Below are 17,831 nucleotides of genomic sequence, written 5' to 3'. Positions count from 1 at the left end.
CTCAAAAGCCCTGAATAGTTGGCCCTCCTCACCACTCCCACCCATCTCATCTCTGTCTCTCTCAATCTGATTCATCCACACAATGAACAGCCCCATTGCTGTTCCTTGAATGTGCTGCATGTGCTGTAGCATCAGATCTTTTGTGCTATCTGTTCCCTCTTCCTGGAATATCAGTCCTCCAGGTATGAGCTTGGCTCACTGACTTCCTTCATGTTTACTTAGAAAGTATTTGGTGGTGTTCCTGATATAAAATTGCTGTGTACCCCTCTGATGCTCCCTAATCTGACCCCCTGATTTATTTTTCTCTTCATAGTATTATCATTATCTAGCATAGTATGTATTTTACTTTTTACTTTTTATTATTTTCTCTACCTTCTCCTGCTAGAGTATAAGTAGGAGGAAGACAGAGATTTTAAACTATTTAGTTTTTGCTGTATTCTTAGCATACATTATAGGTGCTCCATAAATATGGTTGAATGAATGGAATACACTGAGACCAGAGCCTGTGTGGTACAAAGTTTCAGAGCATTGGCTTGGGCGTCAGATTTCCTGACCTGGTATCTGAGCTACCCTATTTGTAATAACTGTGTTACCTTACACGAACTATTTATTTACCTGCTCTTTAATTTCACTATATATACAGTAGGAATAATAATGGTCTTATATCATTGGGTTGCTGTAGACATTATATAATGAATGGAAAGCAATTAGCATGATGACCAGCATGTCTGCATAACCACTGGAAAGGGGTCTATATGAACTAAACTACCTGCTAACTGCTGTTACCTACCAATGGTGGTGCCCTGGGAATGGCCAACATAGTGTAGCTTCTCCTGTCCAGTTTTATTTAAAATGAAGTTGATTGTGGATGGAAGGTCATATTTAGCCATTTCATCAAAGCTGCAAGAAAAAAAGACAAAATAAAATTGAATATATTTCCTTGCTATACTTTCTATAAGTCAAACCTATTTAAGGTAAGGTTTCCTTTGAAAAATAGAAAACTAGATTCTCTAAGCATTGCTGCTTATAGACTATTAGTGAGTGTCAGGGACTCTTTGGGGTGGCTTCTCATAAACAGCTGATATCATTTCTGAAACACAGCATTACAGCTGCAATTTAATCCAAACACAACAGTAGCTGTAGCTGGGAAATACTTCTACCCTTGAACCTGAATGTCAGATTTAATAATCATTTGTATGTTGTGTTCCACTGCCATGTAATATGAACAGATGCTCTATTTTATTGTTTACAAATCAGCCAGAATAACCCTTTGAAAACGAGAACAGGCTATGCCACTCCCCTGTTGAAAACTTTCCAGAAGCTTCTCATTACACTTAGAATGAGCTACAAGGCCCTCACCAAGACCTACGCAGCCTGGCCTGATCTGGCCCTTGTCAGCATCTCTAGTCTCCTCTCCTCTCACTCGCCCTCTTCCTCGCTACACTCAGGACATACGAGCTTCTTTCACTTCCTGGAACTTCTAAGAGCACCTTTGCACCTCATCGTCATCAGGCAAATTCTCTTCTCCACTTCCATTAGTAATTTCTAGAAATAAGGCACAAGACGGCCAGTGAGAGGAAATCTTTGATAATCTCCCCATGGTTTCACAATTTCATTGTCTCCCCCACCCCCACTTGAATACTGATGATGACAGGTGCTGTTCATGAACCCCAACTGGGTTTAACCTTCTAGTAATCCATGTGGATATTCCTTCAGAATCTGCTGGGGGCAGCAAATTTCCTTGCTTCAGTCATTTCGCTCATTCCTTGTGGAAAAGCATATTCAGGGAATCCCGTAACAGTGGTTACTGTGATCACAGACAGTTTGGAGGAAAGGCTACCCTTGGAATGAGGTGTAAGGAAGAATCCCAAAATGGATTAGAATGAAGATGACTTCCTTCTCCTATTTGGAGTGTAATTTGTTAAAATGAGGCTGCCCTGGAAGCAGTGAATACCCATGCTTTTAAACTCAATATTTATTTTCAATTGTCCCTTTTCTTTACCTGAAAGCCCAAAATTCAGCTGAGTCTGGTGAATAGTATAAATTTGTCCTGGCCCAGGTATTTCCTCTGCTGTTTCCCAGCCACACATCATACCCCGCATCCGCCAGGAGGAAGCCCAGGCTGTTGCTGGGTAGGTTGGAAATCCAGTTTGTGGCCGATGCTAGGAAACCATGCTGCAGAAGCACAACAGGTCTCTGACCTAAAGAAGAACATTGTTAAAACCTTTATAAACTCACTCCTTATTCTCAGATAAACATGAAGATAGAAACAGGCTTTTATATGACTAGAATTAAAAAAGTTTCCTTGGTGAGGTGAATATTTCTGAATACGTTATCTTGATTGTGGTGACAGTTTCTCAGATGAAAAAACATGTCAAATTGTACACTTTAGATATGTGCAGTCGATTGTATGCAATTAAACCTCCAAAAGCTATTGAAAAAATTATATTCTAAGGAAATTCACCATTATGTTAATTAAGTGGGTCTTCTATTCAGGGGCTCTGAGTTTCCACCCAGCACGACAAACTAAAATCACGGGCCAGTGTGCTTCACATCAGAGAAACCGATGTAAATCTGGTATCACTCAGACCCTCAGCTTAATCTCAGAGACCAAGGTGGTTCAGGGGTTTTTTTGAGTAACTTAATCTAGTGTTTTACGATTAGAATATTTTTGGCTGGAATGTATGTGATTCAGGATTGGAGACACTCATTTTTTTCCCCTCACACCAATCCTACCTAAATGATTAGCATCATTCTTCCCATGAGGAATCCGATAGAGCTGAAGGATGTAACCATCTGCAGTTATAACTTTATGCATTTCACTTTGGTAACCCCAGTAGGAAATCATCTGACTCTAAACGCAGAAAAGACAAAACATTTAGCTTCATGAGTATACTTGGCCACTTTGGATTCTTAAAATAGAATTTCTTATTGGTTGGGGTAACATGTACTATGTAAAGAAATCTTTCAGACTTTGTAATAAATCATACAGAATTAATGAGAGCAATAGTGTCAATATCTTTGGAAGTGTTGTTTTTTAAATATTAGTGATATGAGTAACTTACAATATTCATATTGGCTTCAGGGTTCATCGCTTTTTTTCCAAGGAAACAAAATGAATTTCCAGACATGTGGATGAAACACATTGTTACAAGTAGCCACCACATTTTCAACCTATTAGGGGAAAAAAGTTATTGCATGATGTTTGTGTTTAAGGAGAGCCTGGGAACAAGGGCTCGCTGCAGAGGGAGCAAGGCCAGCAGATGGCAGGAGAACCCGGGTCCGAGAATCCAGTGCTTGGTATATGAGATCCAACAGGGTCTTGTCTTCAGAGAACTCACCACATCGTGAGAGGAGAGACAGATGTGTAAAGAATCCTGCAGTGGAATGCATCATGTGCCCAGATGAAGACCAAAGCCCAGAAAAGGGCATGTCCAGTCCAGGATCCCTCATCAAGGCCTCATCAAGGAAGGCCCTTGACTTCTGTCTGGAACTGCGGATTCCCATGTGATCAAAACCACGGGAAGGACGCTCTCAGGCCTGCCTTTCACAGGGAGAGGGTTGGGGGGCTGGGGCATGGGGCGGGCGGAGGGCAGGAGTCCAGCCCCACACTGTGCCCCATCATAATGGACTCAGCAGTGTAGTCCTGTCTGCTCACCTCCCCAGGATTGTCTGTCCTTCCAACCCATTTCTCAAACCAGGTTTCTAGCCTTAGTCATGAGTGTCTGCAAAATCTCTACCTGAGTTTCAAAATGTTGTACCTTCACTTTAATAATAATCTAAACAAATTGACAGGAGAATGAAAAAAACTTTGCATGTAGTAAATGTTACAATATAATATAAAGTCATGATATTGAGCTGCCTTGCTATTTGCTTCATAGATTTTCCATTTATTACCTTATTTGTCCTATTGTTCTCCTTGTTTCTCATCACTTTGTCAATTAGTAGGTTTTCACAATATTTCTGCTATTCTGGTAATTTATTCAGCTTTGTACATGATTCTATTTTCCCAAAGGACCTTTTATTTATCAACCTACCCTTGTAGCCTTGATGTCAGAGCTACCATTTACCATCTGTTATGGTTTGAGTTGGTTTCCCCCCGACAACCCGAAAAATAGATATGTTCAGGTCCTCAGCTCAATACCTCCGAATGTCACTGCATTTGGAAATAGGGTTATTAAAGACGTAATTTAAGTTAAGATGAGGAAATACAGGAGTAGGGTGAACACTTAATCTAATGTGAGTGGTCTCCTTTTAAGAAGATGGCCATGTGAAGACAGAGACACACTGAGAGAATACCATGTGACAATAAAGGCAGAGATTGAAGCTATTCAGCTGCGAGCCAAGGGGCCAAAGAGTCTGTTGGACAACCACCGGAAACCAGGAAGCGGCAATGAAGGATTCCTCTACATGTTCTGGAGGGAACATGGCCCTTCAGACACCTTGATTTTAGATTTATAGACTCCTCAAATGTAAGACAATAATTTTCTGTTATTTTAAGCCACCCAGTTGTGGTACTCTGTTCTGGCAGTCTTAGGAAACTGATACACCATCTGTCAGAAAAGGGAGAGAAAATTAATACCTGGAATGATCGTCTTTTTTGAAAATGTGAATAAAACAGGGAAGTCTGTCTGTTTTGTATGTAAGAACTTCCTTTAATTCCCGCAGAATGGCAGACTAAATGTTACTCAGACAATGACAATACAGAGAAATTTTTATATTATTGCCTTAAAGTATCTGGATTCAAAGATGACCTATTAAATAACTCTTGTTCACTCGCTATACTACACATGATGCATACTACTTAATCAGTGACCATTGCTCTGTTTTGAACTCCTAGGTGTCCTGATTCCTCTCAATTCCTACTGCAAAGATCTCCATCAACTCTTCCCCTCTCCCTAATGGATACTTTTCCTAAGGGATGCCTGTACTAGCATAATCCTGCTCCCACCCCGACCTTGGAAATGCTCCACTGCTTTCCATTTGCAACCTTGTAATTTTTTCAAAGTTTCAGACTTTTATTTTCCCCTACCCTCTATTTGAAACCATCATATCCACATGTGGCTGTAGTTTCCACAGCTGCAGTCTTCTGCTCTAAACTTGACATGTTTATTCGACAAGGAAAAGGTTAGCCTGAGGGATACATGAAGGAATGGCATGTTCTCTGCCTTCGAGAGACCTACAATGTAGTGATAGTTCAGCAGTACCAGCTCTTTCTACTTGCTCTCTTACCTGTACTGTCCATGCATTTCTCATTCCCTTCTACTTCAGGTCTACTCAGGGCCTATGTGCTTGCTCTTAAAATCCCATAGATAAACTGAAGCTTTAGATATAGTCAAACAGAAGGATGACTAGGTACCAAGGTAGCTATACAGCATCCTGCTCAGTCCTTGGCTCCATAAACATTTGCTGCTCAATAAATGAAAATTAATTATACTATTAGTAGTACTCCTCAAACCTAATAAGTCTCTTTGTTAGCCTCATACTTTCTAACTAACAGCTAAAATCAAATTTAAATTGACTGACCCTACTATTCCTAAGAGCCGCCTATGGCCCTTTATCTTTTATCAAAAATTAAAATAAAAATTATTTCTCATTCACTATATGAACCTCAGCAAGGATTATTAGGATTATTTGTTCCTTAAGAAGCAAATTTGTGTATGTTGTTTTGACCAAGGCTGTAAAAAGCTCAATTCAAAGCTCTCAGGTTTTGATGGTAGAGGAAGACTAGGAGAGAAGGCAGAAAGGAAGGTAAGAGGTAGGGGTGAGAGGGGGAGAGTGAAGGAGAATGATATTTAGATAGGATACTAGGATTGGTGACTGTGAGGGACCTAATCTGGTCAAGTCTGCCAAACTGGCCTTTTTACATAACTATAAACACCATAAACATTCCTTGAATGTTATTTGAATTACTAAAATAAATGAATTTTTCCAAAATACCCCACATACATTGTTAATAAATACTGAATATGTTAATAAATAGTGAATATGTTTTCAAACTCCTTGCCACTTCCCATAGAGATCGTGAATAGAGTACCATTCTACCCATATTGGTTTGAGAAACAGTCAGGTTTGATTTCAAGTTAGAAACTGCTTAGTGAGGAGGTAGAACCCATTGGTAATACAGCCTGTTCCTGTTATACATTCAGAACATTGCTTGTTCTTTCTTTTTTTCAAATGTCCTGAAATCAAGCCCCAAAGGAGAAAGAGAGAGAAGAAACTTCCTAGAAAAATTTTATATACATATAATCAAGGTTAAAAAATTCAATGGAAAATTATATTTTACCTAAGGTAGAAATAATGTTCACAAAACATATCAATATATTAATTTTGAAGTATATTAAGTAAACTTTATAACACCAGAGAGTCATACTCACTGTCACCACACTGAATGCTTTCTTGAAGGTAAATGAAGAACTTAATTCTCTTCTTCCTTCTCTCTTTCACTAAATACCCACATATATATAGGCTTACATGTGTGTGTTTTGGGTGACCTTTCCTAAAAATGTGAAGTCACTGCATTTCCAGTGAACTTGCATATTTGCCAAATGGCAAGTCAAATATTGCATAAGCAGTAAATTCACAAGAGGATATGGTTCCAATACATCCTTAGAGATTCATTCTTTTTGATTTGTCACCTCCTGAAACTCTGTCTCCAACATCCTTATTCTCTGAGTTTTCTTGATTCTGACAGTTATCAATTTTTTCCCCCACACTTGTGTAGGAGCACTTGAACCCATAAAGAATTATATTTACCTTAAAACAGTCAGTATGACCCCCTGGTATACTTTTCAAAATTTAAGAGAAAAACAACTTTTATCAAAAGGTTTTGATGGTTGTTTTTGCCTAAATTATGAAATAACTAATACCAAGTATTGCACATGTGAAAAAATGAAGTTTTAGTTATTTATTTATTGAAATGTTGTTTTATTAAGAACACTTAATAGGAGGTCTACCACCTTAACCAATTATATGTACAATACAGTACAGGGGCAGCACTGGTATACCGGGATCCTCTCTAGTGTGTTCAAACTCGTATTTTTCTTTTCTCCAGTGGTGTGCTGGAATCTCCTTTCCAGATGGCTCGACTTCTATAAAGTCTTTCTCATCCACAGGTGTCAGCCCACATCGGCATTCCCCAGGTTTTCCCAGTTGCAGCTATGAAGAGTTGGGACAGTTTCAGTGGCTTCTGCTGGTTCCACAGCCCATATGGAGGTGTGTCTGCTTACCAGCTGCACAGGTGGGTTAGACTTTTCTTGGGTCCCTGGTAATATGGTGCTGGATTCCACAACTCCCAAAGAGATTTTCTTGTTTGTGATGGATATTGATTTTTAGTTGTTAAAAAGGGGAACAAAAAGGAGGGACATTTTATATCACCTTGATACTGATGTCACTTTAGTATTGTTAAAATGTCAACTTTTCTTAAATTTTTCTATTTTTTTCTATATTCAGTAGAATCCCAGTAAAAATTTTATCAAACTTCTTGGTAGAAATTGACAAGCTGATACTAAAATTAAAATAAAAAGCAAAGAACTAGAATATTCAAAAAAATAAAAGAAAAAAACCAAGTCAGAGTATTTCTCTCTGATTTCAAGACTTAAGTTACTGTAAAGGTACTATAAGCAAGAGAGTGTGGTAAACAAAATATTTCTATATCCATACAATGGAATTCTACTCAGTAATAAAAGTGAGTAAACTACTATTGCATGCAACAACATGGATTAATCTCAAAATCATTATATGGAGTGAAAAAAAGAAACAGGCATCCAAATCATAAAAGAAGAAGTAAAACTTTCACTATTTGCAGATTACATGATATTAAATATAGAAAACCCTAAAGACTCCATCAAAAAATTAGAATAAACAAATTCAGTAGAGTTTCAGGATACAAAATCAATATACAAAAGAGTGTTGCATTTATATTCACTACAAATGAACTATCAGAAATAGAAATGAAAAAAAAAATCCCTCTTACAATAGCATTGAAAAGAAGAAAATACCTAGAAATAAAGGTAACCAAGGAGGTGAAAGACCTATACACTGAAAACTACAAGACATTAATGAAAGACATTGAATAAGACACAAATATACATCAAGATATCCTGTGCTCATGATTGAAATAATTAATATTGTTAAATTCTCAATATTACCCAAAGCAGTCTGTAGGATCAATGCAGTCTCTATCAAAATTCCAATGGCATTTTTCCCAGAAATAAAATAAACTATCCTAAAATTTGTATGAAAACATAAAGACCACAAAGAGCCAAAGCAATCTTGAGAAAGAAGAACAAAGCAAGAGGCATCTCACTTTCTGATTCCTAACTATATTACAAAGATATAATAGTCAAAACAGTATGGTATTGACATAAAAACAGACACATAGATCAATGGAAGAGAATAGAGAGCCTAGAAACAAATGCACACATATATGGTCAGTTAGTTCACAACAAGAGAGCTAAGAACATACAGTGGAAAAAAGAGAGTCTCTTTAATAAATGGTGTTGGAAAAACTGGATAGCCACATGAAAAAGAATGAGACTGGACCACTATATTATACCATGCACAAAAATTAACTCAAAATGGATTAAAGACTTTAATGTAAGATCTGAAACCATAAAACACCTAGAAGAAAAATAGGGAATAAGCCCCTTGACATCAATCTTGGCAATGATGTTTTTGTATTTAACACAAAAAGGGCAAGCAAAAAAAGCTAAAATAAACAAGCAGGACTGCATCAAACTTAAAAGTGTCTGCACAGCAAAGGACACCATTAACAGAATGAAGTCAATCTACCAAACGGGAGAAAATATTTGCAAATTATATCTGATAGAGCGTTAATATCCAAAATATATAAAGAACTCACACAACTCAATAACAAGAAAACAGTTCAACATAAAAAATGGCCAGAGGACCTGGATAGACATTTTCCCAAAGAAGACAAGCAAATGACCAACAGGTACATGAAAAGGTGCTCAACATTACTAATCATCAGGTAAATGTAAATTATAATCCCAATGAGATATCAACTTATACTTATTAGAATGGCTATTATCAAAAGACTAGAGATAACAAGTTTTGGCAAAGATGTGGAGAAAAGGGAACACTTATGCACCATTGGTGGGGATATAAATTGATACAGCCAGTATGGAAAATAGTATGGAGGTTTCTCAAAATATTAAAAACAGAAGTATTAATGATCAAGTAATTCTGCTTCTGGATATTCATTTAAAGGACGGAAAACACTAACTGGAAAAGAAATATGCACCCCCATGTTCTTTGCAACATTATTTATAATAGCCAAAACATGGACTCAATATAAGTCCATTGATGAATGAATGGATAAAGAAAATGTGATCTATCTATCTATCTATCTATCTATCTATCTACCTACCTACCTACCTACCAATCTATCTAAAAAATTCAGCCATAAAAATGAAAAGAATCTTGACATTTTGGACAATATAGATGGACCTTGAGGACATTATCCTAAGTGACGTAAGTCATAGAGAAAGGCAAAACCATATGATCTCACTTATATGTTATCTCAAGAAACAAACAAATGAAAACTGAACTCATAGATAAAAGATTGGTGGTTGCCAGAGGTGGGGGGGGTAGGGATGGGTGAAATGAGTGTATAGGATCAAAAGGTACAAACTTCCAGCTATAAGGTAAGTCATTGGTATGTAATGTACAGCATGGTGACTCTAGTTAATAATACTGTATTGTATATTTGAAAGTTGCTAAAAGAGTAGATCTAAAATGTTCTCATCAAAAGAAAAGAAATTTGTAATTATGTGTGGTAATGGATGTTAACTAGACTTATTGTGGTGATCATTTTGCAAACTATACAAAAATCGAATCATTATGTTATATCTCAAAAATTGTCTATTTAAAATTAATTTCTTAAAAAATAGCATCAGTTTAAGAAAAGTTCGTTTCGACTTCACAACTTATAATTTAGTAATACCATGAGTTTTTTATCATTGCCGTCAAATCTGGAAAGCCCTCTGTCAAGGTATTGTCATATGTGTGCTTTAAAATTTCAGGACAGTTCAAATCTCCCTAAATACTTAAGTACTCTCTAAACTGACTACATTTTTCCTAGAAGCCTCTCAAGACTGTTATAAATAATTTACTTACACAGAAATTACTACAAACTTCAAAAATATATTACCCTATATTTAGACTATATATATTCTCAGCTAAGTGTCCTTAGGCAAATTCCAAAACTTCCCATGGCCATGCCAGCACTAGCAAACCAAAGGGGAACAGTGACAAAGAGGAAATGAGAGTGGAAACATCCAATGGTCTTCATCAATTGTGGTTACTATATATTGATTTTCAAATTTTGTAAAAATATATCACCTTGTGAGTCAGTTAGAGAGCCCTGGAAGGGACTTATGCAAGTGAGGGTTTTGAAGCTTAAGCTTTGTGACTTTCATAGTCACTCCAGGTTGGCTTGGAGAGGAGCACTCAGATTTCGAGAGGAGCAGGGGAAAAGGTGGATCTGAGAGAAATGAATGATCTAAAAGAAAATATGTAAATTTAAAATACATGCGATCTATTATAATGGACAAATGTTACCATCCTTGAATAAATTTATTACTCTGTATTGGTCTCCACCACCTTCCTTTGCCCAGACACTCAGGAGTGAGTGTGTGTGTGTGTGTGTGTGTGTGTTTGTGTGTGTGTGTGTGTGTGTGTGTGGAGGTGGGGGGCGCCTCAGGTGAATGTTGCATCGTTAATTGAAAATAAAGAAACTCTGTTTTCTTTGTGCTTCTGCATATAATACGAATAAACGTAGAACATTATTTTTAAAAAGACAAAAAAAATCTCTGTGTTATTCAGTTTATATAAAATTATAGACAGTGAAAACTGATCTATGATGACTAAAAGTAGATCAGTGTTTGGCTGCGGACAATTATAAAGGGATAAATTAGTAAGGAGCACGAGGAAACTTTTTGGGGGTGATGACAATGTTTGGTATCTTGATTAGGATATTAGTTTTCTGGATGTATACATGTAGTGAAACTCATAAAACTGTGCCTTTTAAATATGTGTAAATTAATACATATAGCTGATTCACTTCGTTGTACAGCAGAAACTAACACAACATTGTAAAGCGGTTATACTCCAATAAAAAAAAGAGAAAAAAATGTATAAATTAATGTATTACAATTATATTTCAAGGTAGACAGAATAAGAGAGAGGCCTTTTTTCAGAATGATTTTTGCACTCATTCCAAAGGTGTAATTCAAGCAGATAGGGTGGGTGTTATGAAGCCTGGACCTTGGCTTTATCTTTCTTTGGAATTCCTGGTCTTGATCTTGTTTTTCCTGAATCAATACCTATTGATACCATTTGACTTAACTGGCCCTAGCAGAGGCATCACTCACTTGGTCTTGAAGATTATGACCTCTCCCACTCTCTGAAGTTTATCTTAGCGTAACTCCTAAACGTCTATTATGGTGATCTTTCTAGACCTAGTTTACACATGACATATTTTCATATAAACTCCCAATATAAATAGACTACATTCTTCATGAAATCCATTTAACTTATTCATTCATTTTTAAAAGAATAAGCCTACAGAGAAAATATTTTACTGAGCCACAGATAGCAATATAACTATGAACCCTGAAGACTTTATAGTTTGTATTGTGTGACTTACAGATACATTATAATGGTAATTAATTTAAAATCCTGTCAAGGAATAAATAATGTGAGAAAACTATTATTTTGGGAGAGAAGTTAACATATCATTTTTTCATTTATCCATATTCTTGTTTATAGAAGAGATGCTTAGCAGAAAGGTGAGGTATGACATATATGTCCTTACAAAATGCTAGACCTGTGTAATCTGCACTACCTGGTATTGAACTCAGTACTGTGGCCTGATAGTGCTCAGTAGATGAAGATTAAGTTGCTTCTCAGATTTAAAAGTAGTATCTGGAGATTGTAGTTAACTTATCTCTGACCTAATATATCTATGGCTGTCTGATCCTATACTCAAGTTTACTCAGTGTACACAAGGTACTTTGCAGATATGAATATTTTAATATTTCTGCCTAGTTAGTACTTTCTGAGCAAATAAATCTTCAACTTGAATTAGAGGACAAGCCTTGGAAGTTAAAAAGTGTTATACCTAGAATGATTTGCTCCCATTCAAAGAGTAATAAATCTTATTTCCCTGGAATCAGTTGCTTTCATTCTGTGGTAGGGACTTTCCCTTTTCTCTTCCAGAGAAAATTTGTTCACATTCAAAGATGGACGAAACTCTGGGTCATGGAGCCAACCATTTACATTCCAGTGGAGCAGTTTTCTTTCCCTCTCCCAGGAGGTGAGGTGGCAACTAAGCAACTGTCCTATTCCTATTTAAACTGCTGGATTCATAAGTCTAGGGTTCTTCTCCTATGGCACAAGAGAAATCCTTTGTGCCATGGGCCTAATCATAATACAGCTTCAGAAGGGGAACAGATTGAGGTATGAGGAACTGATGTGTTTATTGCTACAATAGTCTTGCTGATCCAGAAACTTTATGTATGCTTGTAGGATAAAATAAATGAATAAAGATATTAAAAACTTATCAGGATAGTTCCAATTAATATCTAGTCAGAAAGCAAGTACACTAACAATCACTTCCATAGTTCAGTTCAATAGATGTACAATTTTCAGATTTCCTGAAAATGCCAACTAGGGAAAACATTGTAGTATCTGGGAACGACCTCACTGTATCTCAATGAGATCACATGCAATTTTTCTAAAGAAGCTATTGCCATACAAAATAAACAAATGGATTACCAGTAATATGAAGAGTCTTTGTACTGTGTAGATTTGGACAACAGTGTCTTCAGGAGCTAAAGGTTAGGATGCTCACAAATGTATGGAAATATCCGGGAGACTTTTACAAGTGTTCAAACAACTACTGAATAGCTAATGGGGGTTCCTGACAGGGCTGCGATTCATGGGGTTGCATAATGCGTGAAGTGAATTCCGGAGCTGTTGAAAGACGGAACCAGAGGTAGGGAAGAGTAAAATAGAAGGTGACCTAGAAAATACAAAAGGTTGAAAGAAAATTTTCCAAGCACCTGTGGGGCAGGGTCTAGAAAAGTAAACTGAAATGTTCTCAACTGCTTTAGTTAAAATAAAAGTAGTTAATGACAATGCGACAGAGGATAATATTGTCAGCTTATATAACATTTTGGCATATCTGATATGTTTTGACATGAATTCTTTGTTGGCAGAGGTGAAGTTACACAATCCCATTGGGAAAAATGATACCTAACTGAATGTAAGAATAAAGATATAGTATGTATGCAAATCGAGTGTTTACATTTCATGGGACACAGTTACAAGTTAGAAAACACCTAATATTTGTGGCCCATCTTGGCTAAGTTTTCATCTTCCATAGACAGATGGTGTTGGGTAGAGGAGGGCAGAGTGAAAAAGGAGGCAAGGGTTTCAGAAAGCAAGGAGACTTAAGGTTGGACCCCTTGATGGCAATCTTCTCCAGGCCCAATTTCTTCAAACTGAGAAAAGGAAACATATATAAACCAACGAGGAGCTTCTGGATTTTTATACATGGCCTTGAAATCCTAGCTAGCCATGGGACCCCGAATCATTCTCATGGTTACATAAGGTAGAATGGCCAACCATCACCAAGTGATTTAAACCATTAGCTTGGATCTTGATGTTTTTGGTTTTTAAAGCTAGACCCTTGATGTTTGGCCTGGTAGCTACACATGCTTGTCCGATCCATTACATTAACTTCACAAAAAGACAACACCACATTTGGGCTTGATTTAGCATTTTGTGATTGAATTTTACTAGTTTTATAGCACAATTTCTAGAGGCATAAGCTTTCCATTGTCCTAACATTTCATAATAAAGATATGATTATGAGTTGGTGTATTTAATTGAATTATAGTGATATGATATTTTAACTTGGTATATTTAAGATACATACTTTAGTATGTAGGGAATGATTTGAAATGAATAAAGTTATATACATTTGAAAGTTTTTGCCTACAGCAGTGTAAAAGTCACTTTAATTCATTTCCTATTTCATTATACAAAAGTTTTTAAGTTTTTTTTTTTTTTTTTTGGCTGCATCACAGATCTTAGTTCCCCAACCAGGGATCAAACCTGTGTCCCTTGCAGTGGAAGAGTGGAGACCTAACCACTGGAGTACCAGGGAATTCCATAAAGTTTTAAAGCTTTATTTACTCAGAGAAGAGAAGGAAGGGAGGAGAGCAAGGATAAGGAAATGAAGAAATTCTACTTTGAAAAGAAAGAAGAAGAAGAAGTTTCCAATTAATTTTTTTCCTTCCAGATCTTTTGAGATATAATTCACATACAGCACTGTGTAAGTTTAAGGTGCACAGCATAATGATTTGACTTACATGCATCCTGAAGTGGTTACCACAATAAATTTAGTGAACACCTATTAACTCCTACAGATTCAAAACAAAAGAAATAGAAAAAAAATTTGCCTTGTGATGAGAACTCTTAGGATTTAACTTCTTAATACTTTCATATATAACACAGAGCAGTGTTAGTTATATTGATAATGTTTTACATTACATTCCTAGTATTTATTTAGCTTATAACTTATTTCCCTTTTGACTATTTTACATTGTTGGCACTTACTCAAGCAGTGCCACAGAAGCAGCCCAGACTTCTGATGGCAGCAGGGTGCCAGATTTTCCATGACTGCCTTGCTGTAAGCCCCAGCCCAAGCAACATGGGCACGCTCACTCCACTCCACAGTGCAGCACTAGATCTGGGGCAGTTCTGACTAGGGAAATGATGTGATTGTGGGCTGCATCTGAGCAGAACCACAGACACCTACACAGGCAGATCATCAGACCTCTGTAAGCATACACACTCCACTTGCTTCAGCACTCTTCTCCTTTGGGGCAAAGGTCCCAGTACAGGGAGAAGAAAAAACACACACTTAAAGGGGACAAAACCAGCTCAAGCCCAACCCTCAGCAACTTGAGAGTAGACCCTGTCCCCGATAGGGCAGTGACAGCCACTGAGCAGAGAGGAAGTCCTGCTTCATTCTCTACGCAGCCTTTAGCTTCTCTATCACCAGCAACACATGGTACCAGGGTGATAACTGCCAGCACATCCTGAGGAAAGATATGACTGGTGTCCACATCAAATCTAGCTCTCCCACCAAAGGCATTGGGCACATGCAGTCTGCATATAGTTACTCCCACATAAGAACACTCCCTAAAGACCACAATAGGTAACTGTTTCCACGAAATTCATAGAGACAGAGAAAGTAAGGTAAATGAAAAGGCAGAGGAAATATTCACAATTGAAAGGGCCAAGAAAACCCCTGAAAAAATAATGAAACACCAATAAACAATTTACAAGATAAAGAATTATCTTGTGGTAACAAAAATGCTAACTGAATTAGGGAAGAGAATTGATCTAAACACAGATCATTTTAACAAGGAACTAGACATTATTAAAAAGACCCAATCAGGGGCTTCCCTGGTGGCGCAGTGGTTGAGGGCCCGCCTGCTGATGCAGGCGACACGGGTTCGTGCCTCGGTCCGGGAAGATCCCACATGCCGTGGAGCCTGTGCTCCGCAACGGGAGAGGCCACAACAGTGAGAGGCCCGCGTAACGCAAAAAAAAAAGACCCAATCAAAAATAGATAATTCAATATCTGAAATAAAAAAACCCTCTAGAAGCAATGAATAGCAGACTAAATGAAACAGAAGAACACATAAGTGATCTGGAAGATAGAATAATGGAAATCACCCAATCAGAATGGCAGACAGAAAGACAAATGAAAAAAAAAATGAAAACAACATATGATATCTCTGGGATAACATTAAATATGCCAACTTTCACACTTATAGGGTTTCCAGAAGAAGAGAAAGAAAACAGTATCGAAAGTATATTTGAAGACATTATGGTTGAAAACTTTCCAATCTTAAAGAAGGAAACCGATATCTAGGTCCAGGAAGCACAGAGTCCCAAAAGATGAGCCTAAACAGACCCACACCAAGATATACCATAATTAAAATGGCAAAAGTTAAAGAGAGAATTCTAAAGGCACCAAGAGAAAAGCAAAGAGTCATATACAAGGGAACCCCTGTAAGGTTATCAGCTGATTTCTCTGTAGCCTCAACAAATTTAAGGGGATTGAAATTATATCCAGCATTTTTTCCTACCACAATGGTATAAAACTAGAAATCAATTACAAAAAGAAAAATGCGAAAAGAAGAAATACATGGAGACTAAATATGCTACCAAAAATACCCACAACGGGACAATAAAGAAATCAAAGAGGGAATAAGAAAATACCCCAAGACAAATGAAAATGGAATCGCAACACTCCACAATTTATGGGCTGCAACAAGAAGTTCTAAGAGGGAATTTAATAGTGATGCAGGCCCTTCTTCATAAAACAAACAAAAAAAGTCTCAGGGCTTCCCTGGTGGCGCAGTGGTTGAGAATCCGCCTGCCGATGCAGGGGACACGGGTTCGTGCCCCGGTCCGGGAAGATCCCATATGCCGCGGAGCGGCTAAGCCCGTGAGCCATGGCAGCAGAGCCTGTGCGTCCGGAGCCTGTGCTCCGCAACGGAAGAGGCCACAACAGTGAGAGGCCCGCGTACCGCACACACACACACAAAAAATCTCAAATAAATAACATAACCTTACTCCTTAAAGGAACCAGAAAAAGAAGAACAATTAAATTTTATGTAGACAGTTTCCATCTGTAGTATATCTATAATAAATATTGCTCTATTCCTATTTGCTATTTTATAAATCAATAAAAATGTTACACAAACAAGTTTTAACTTCAAACATTCTTGCTTCAGTTGTTGGCAAGTTCTATACGAAGCTGCACTGGAAGGGAACTTCTAGATCTAGACAGAATTCTAGTTTAGAAGAACACTAAAAACAGGTCCCCTTAATTCTCAGAAGCCCTATATTATGGTTAGTGCCTTCAGGATATCTTCACAATTCTACCAATTACTATATATTGAATGTATAATGTAGGATAGATACTTTCACAATCAGTACTAAGTTGCATCACACAATGCAGCTTCTTTGAGGGTATTTGCATATTTCCTGTGAGGATCTATAAAAATTAAGACTATCATTTTGGAAAGGCTTTCAACACCTGAGTCAGTGGCAATGACAAACAACTTGAATTTTTCTGGCACTATTTTCCTGTCCTTTCCAACTGATATTATAAACCATTTATTCTTTTTCTGCTTCTTTTGTGGGATTTTTTTGGTGGAATGTTCTAAACCTTGATAACTCTACTGTTTACAGTTCCCATGTTTTGCTCTCTTCCTTTTCCAGAACTCTTCAATAGAACTTTCTGCAACAAGGAAATGTTATCTATCTGTGCTTTCCAATATGGTACCCAGTAGCCACATATGGCTACTGAGTACTTGAAATGCAGCTAGTGAGACTGAAAAACTGAACATTTAATTTAATTAATTTCGATTTAAATTTAAATAGCTACATGTGGCTGTTAGACGTCTACCTTACTGGACAGCTCTCTGCGACAGATAAATGAAAGAGACAAAAGTATTTTGGTAAGTCATATTAATCTTGGGCTTTCAACACATGAGGAATGACTCAGTCCTACAGCATCATATGTTAATGACTCAGATTCTTTTAGATCAATTTATGACTGAAAATGAATGCAACTCTGGCAGTCAATAAAACATACCTTTTTGGCTTTTGACACTTTATATTAATTATCAACTGGCAAACTTCTCTCTGGAACTACTGGTCCTAGGGCAAGCATTATCCATAATAAAAAATGATTCTTAAAATTTTTTCCTCTTTTC

General features: G+C 37.2%; 1 protein-coding gene across 2 annotated transcripts in view; it reads right to left on the bottom strand.

The window, feature by feature from the left end:
- LOC102987447 (gastric triacylglycerol lipase) overlaps positions 1 to 6,434 on the bottom strand; it is a 31,691-nt gene extending 25,257 nt beyond the window's left edge. The window contains exons 1-5 of one of the 2 annotated variants that reach the window (XM_007100987.2): positions 6,378 to 6,434; positions 3,066 to 3,174; positions 2,737 to 2,854; positions 2,003 to 2,201; positions 791 to 900 (exon numbers count right to left, since the gene is read on the bottom strand). In XM_007100987.2, coding sequence (XP_007101049.2) covers positions 791 to 900; positions 2,003 to 2,201; positions 2,737 to 2,854; positions 3,066 to 3,167 — 529 coding nt within the window. In that variant the 5' untranslated portion in view covers positions 3,168 to 3,174; positions 6,378 to 6,434. Of the gene's footprint in view, positions 1 to 790; positions 901 to 2,002; positions 2,202 to 2,730; positions 2,855 to 3,065; positions 3,175 to 6,377 lie in introns of those variants that run through there. The other variant, XM_055080962.1, reaches the window with a different exon arrangement.
- Between the last annotated feature and the right edge of the window lie 11,397 nt (positions 6,435 to 17,831).

The sequence above is a fragment of the Physeter macrocephalus genome, chromosome 20 (genome assembly GCF_002837175.3).
Source record: "Physeter macrocephalus isolate SW-GA chromosome 20, ASM283717v5, whole genome shotgun sequence".
Lineage (NCBI taxonomy): Eukaryota > Metazoa > Chordata > Mammalia > Artiodactyla > Physeteridae > Physeter > Physeter macrocephalus.
Note: the sequence above shows the minus strand (reverse complement) of the source record. Positions and strands in the feature narration are given on the sequence as shown.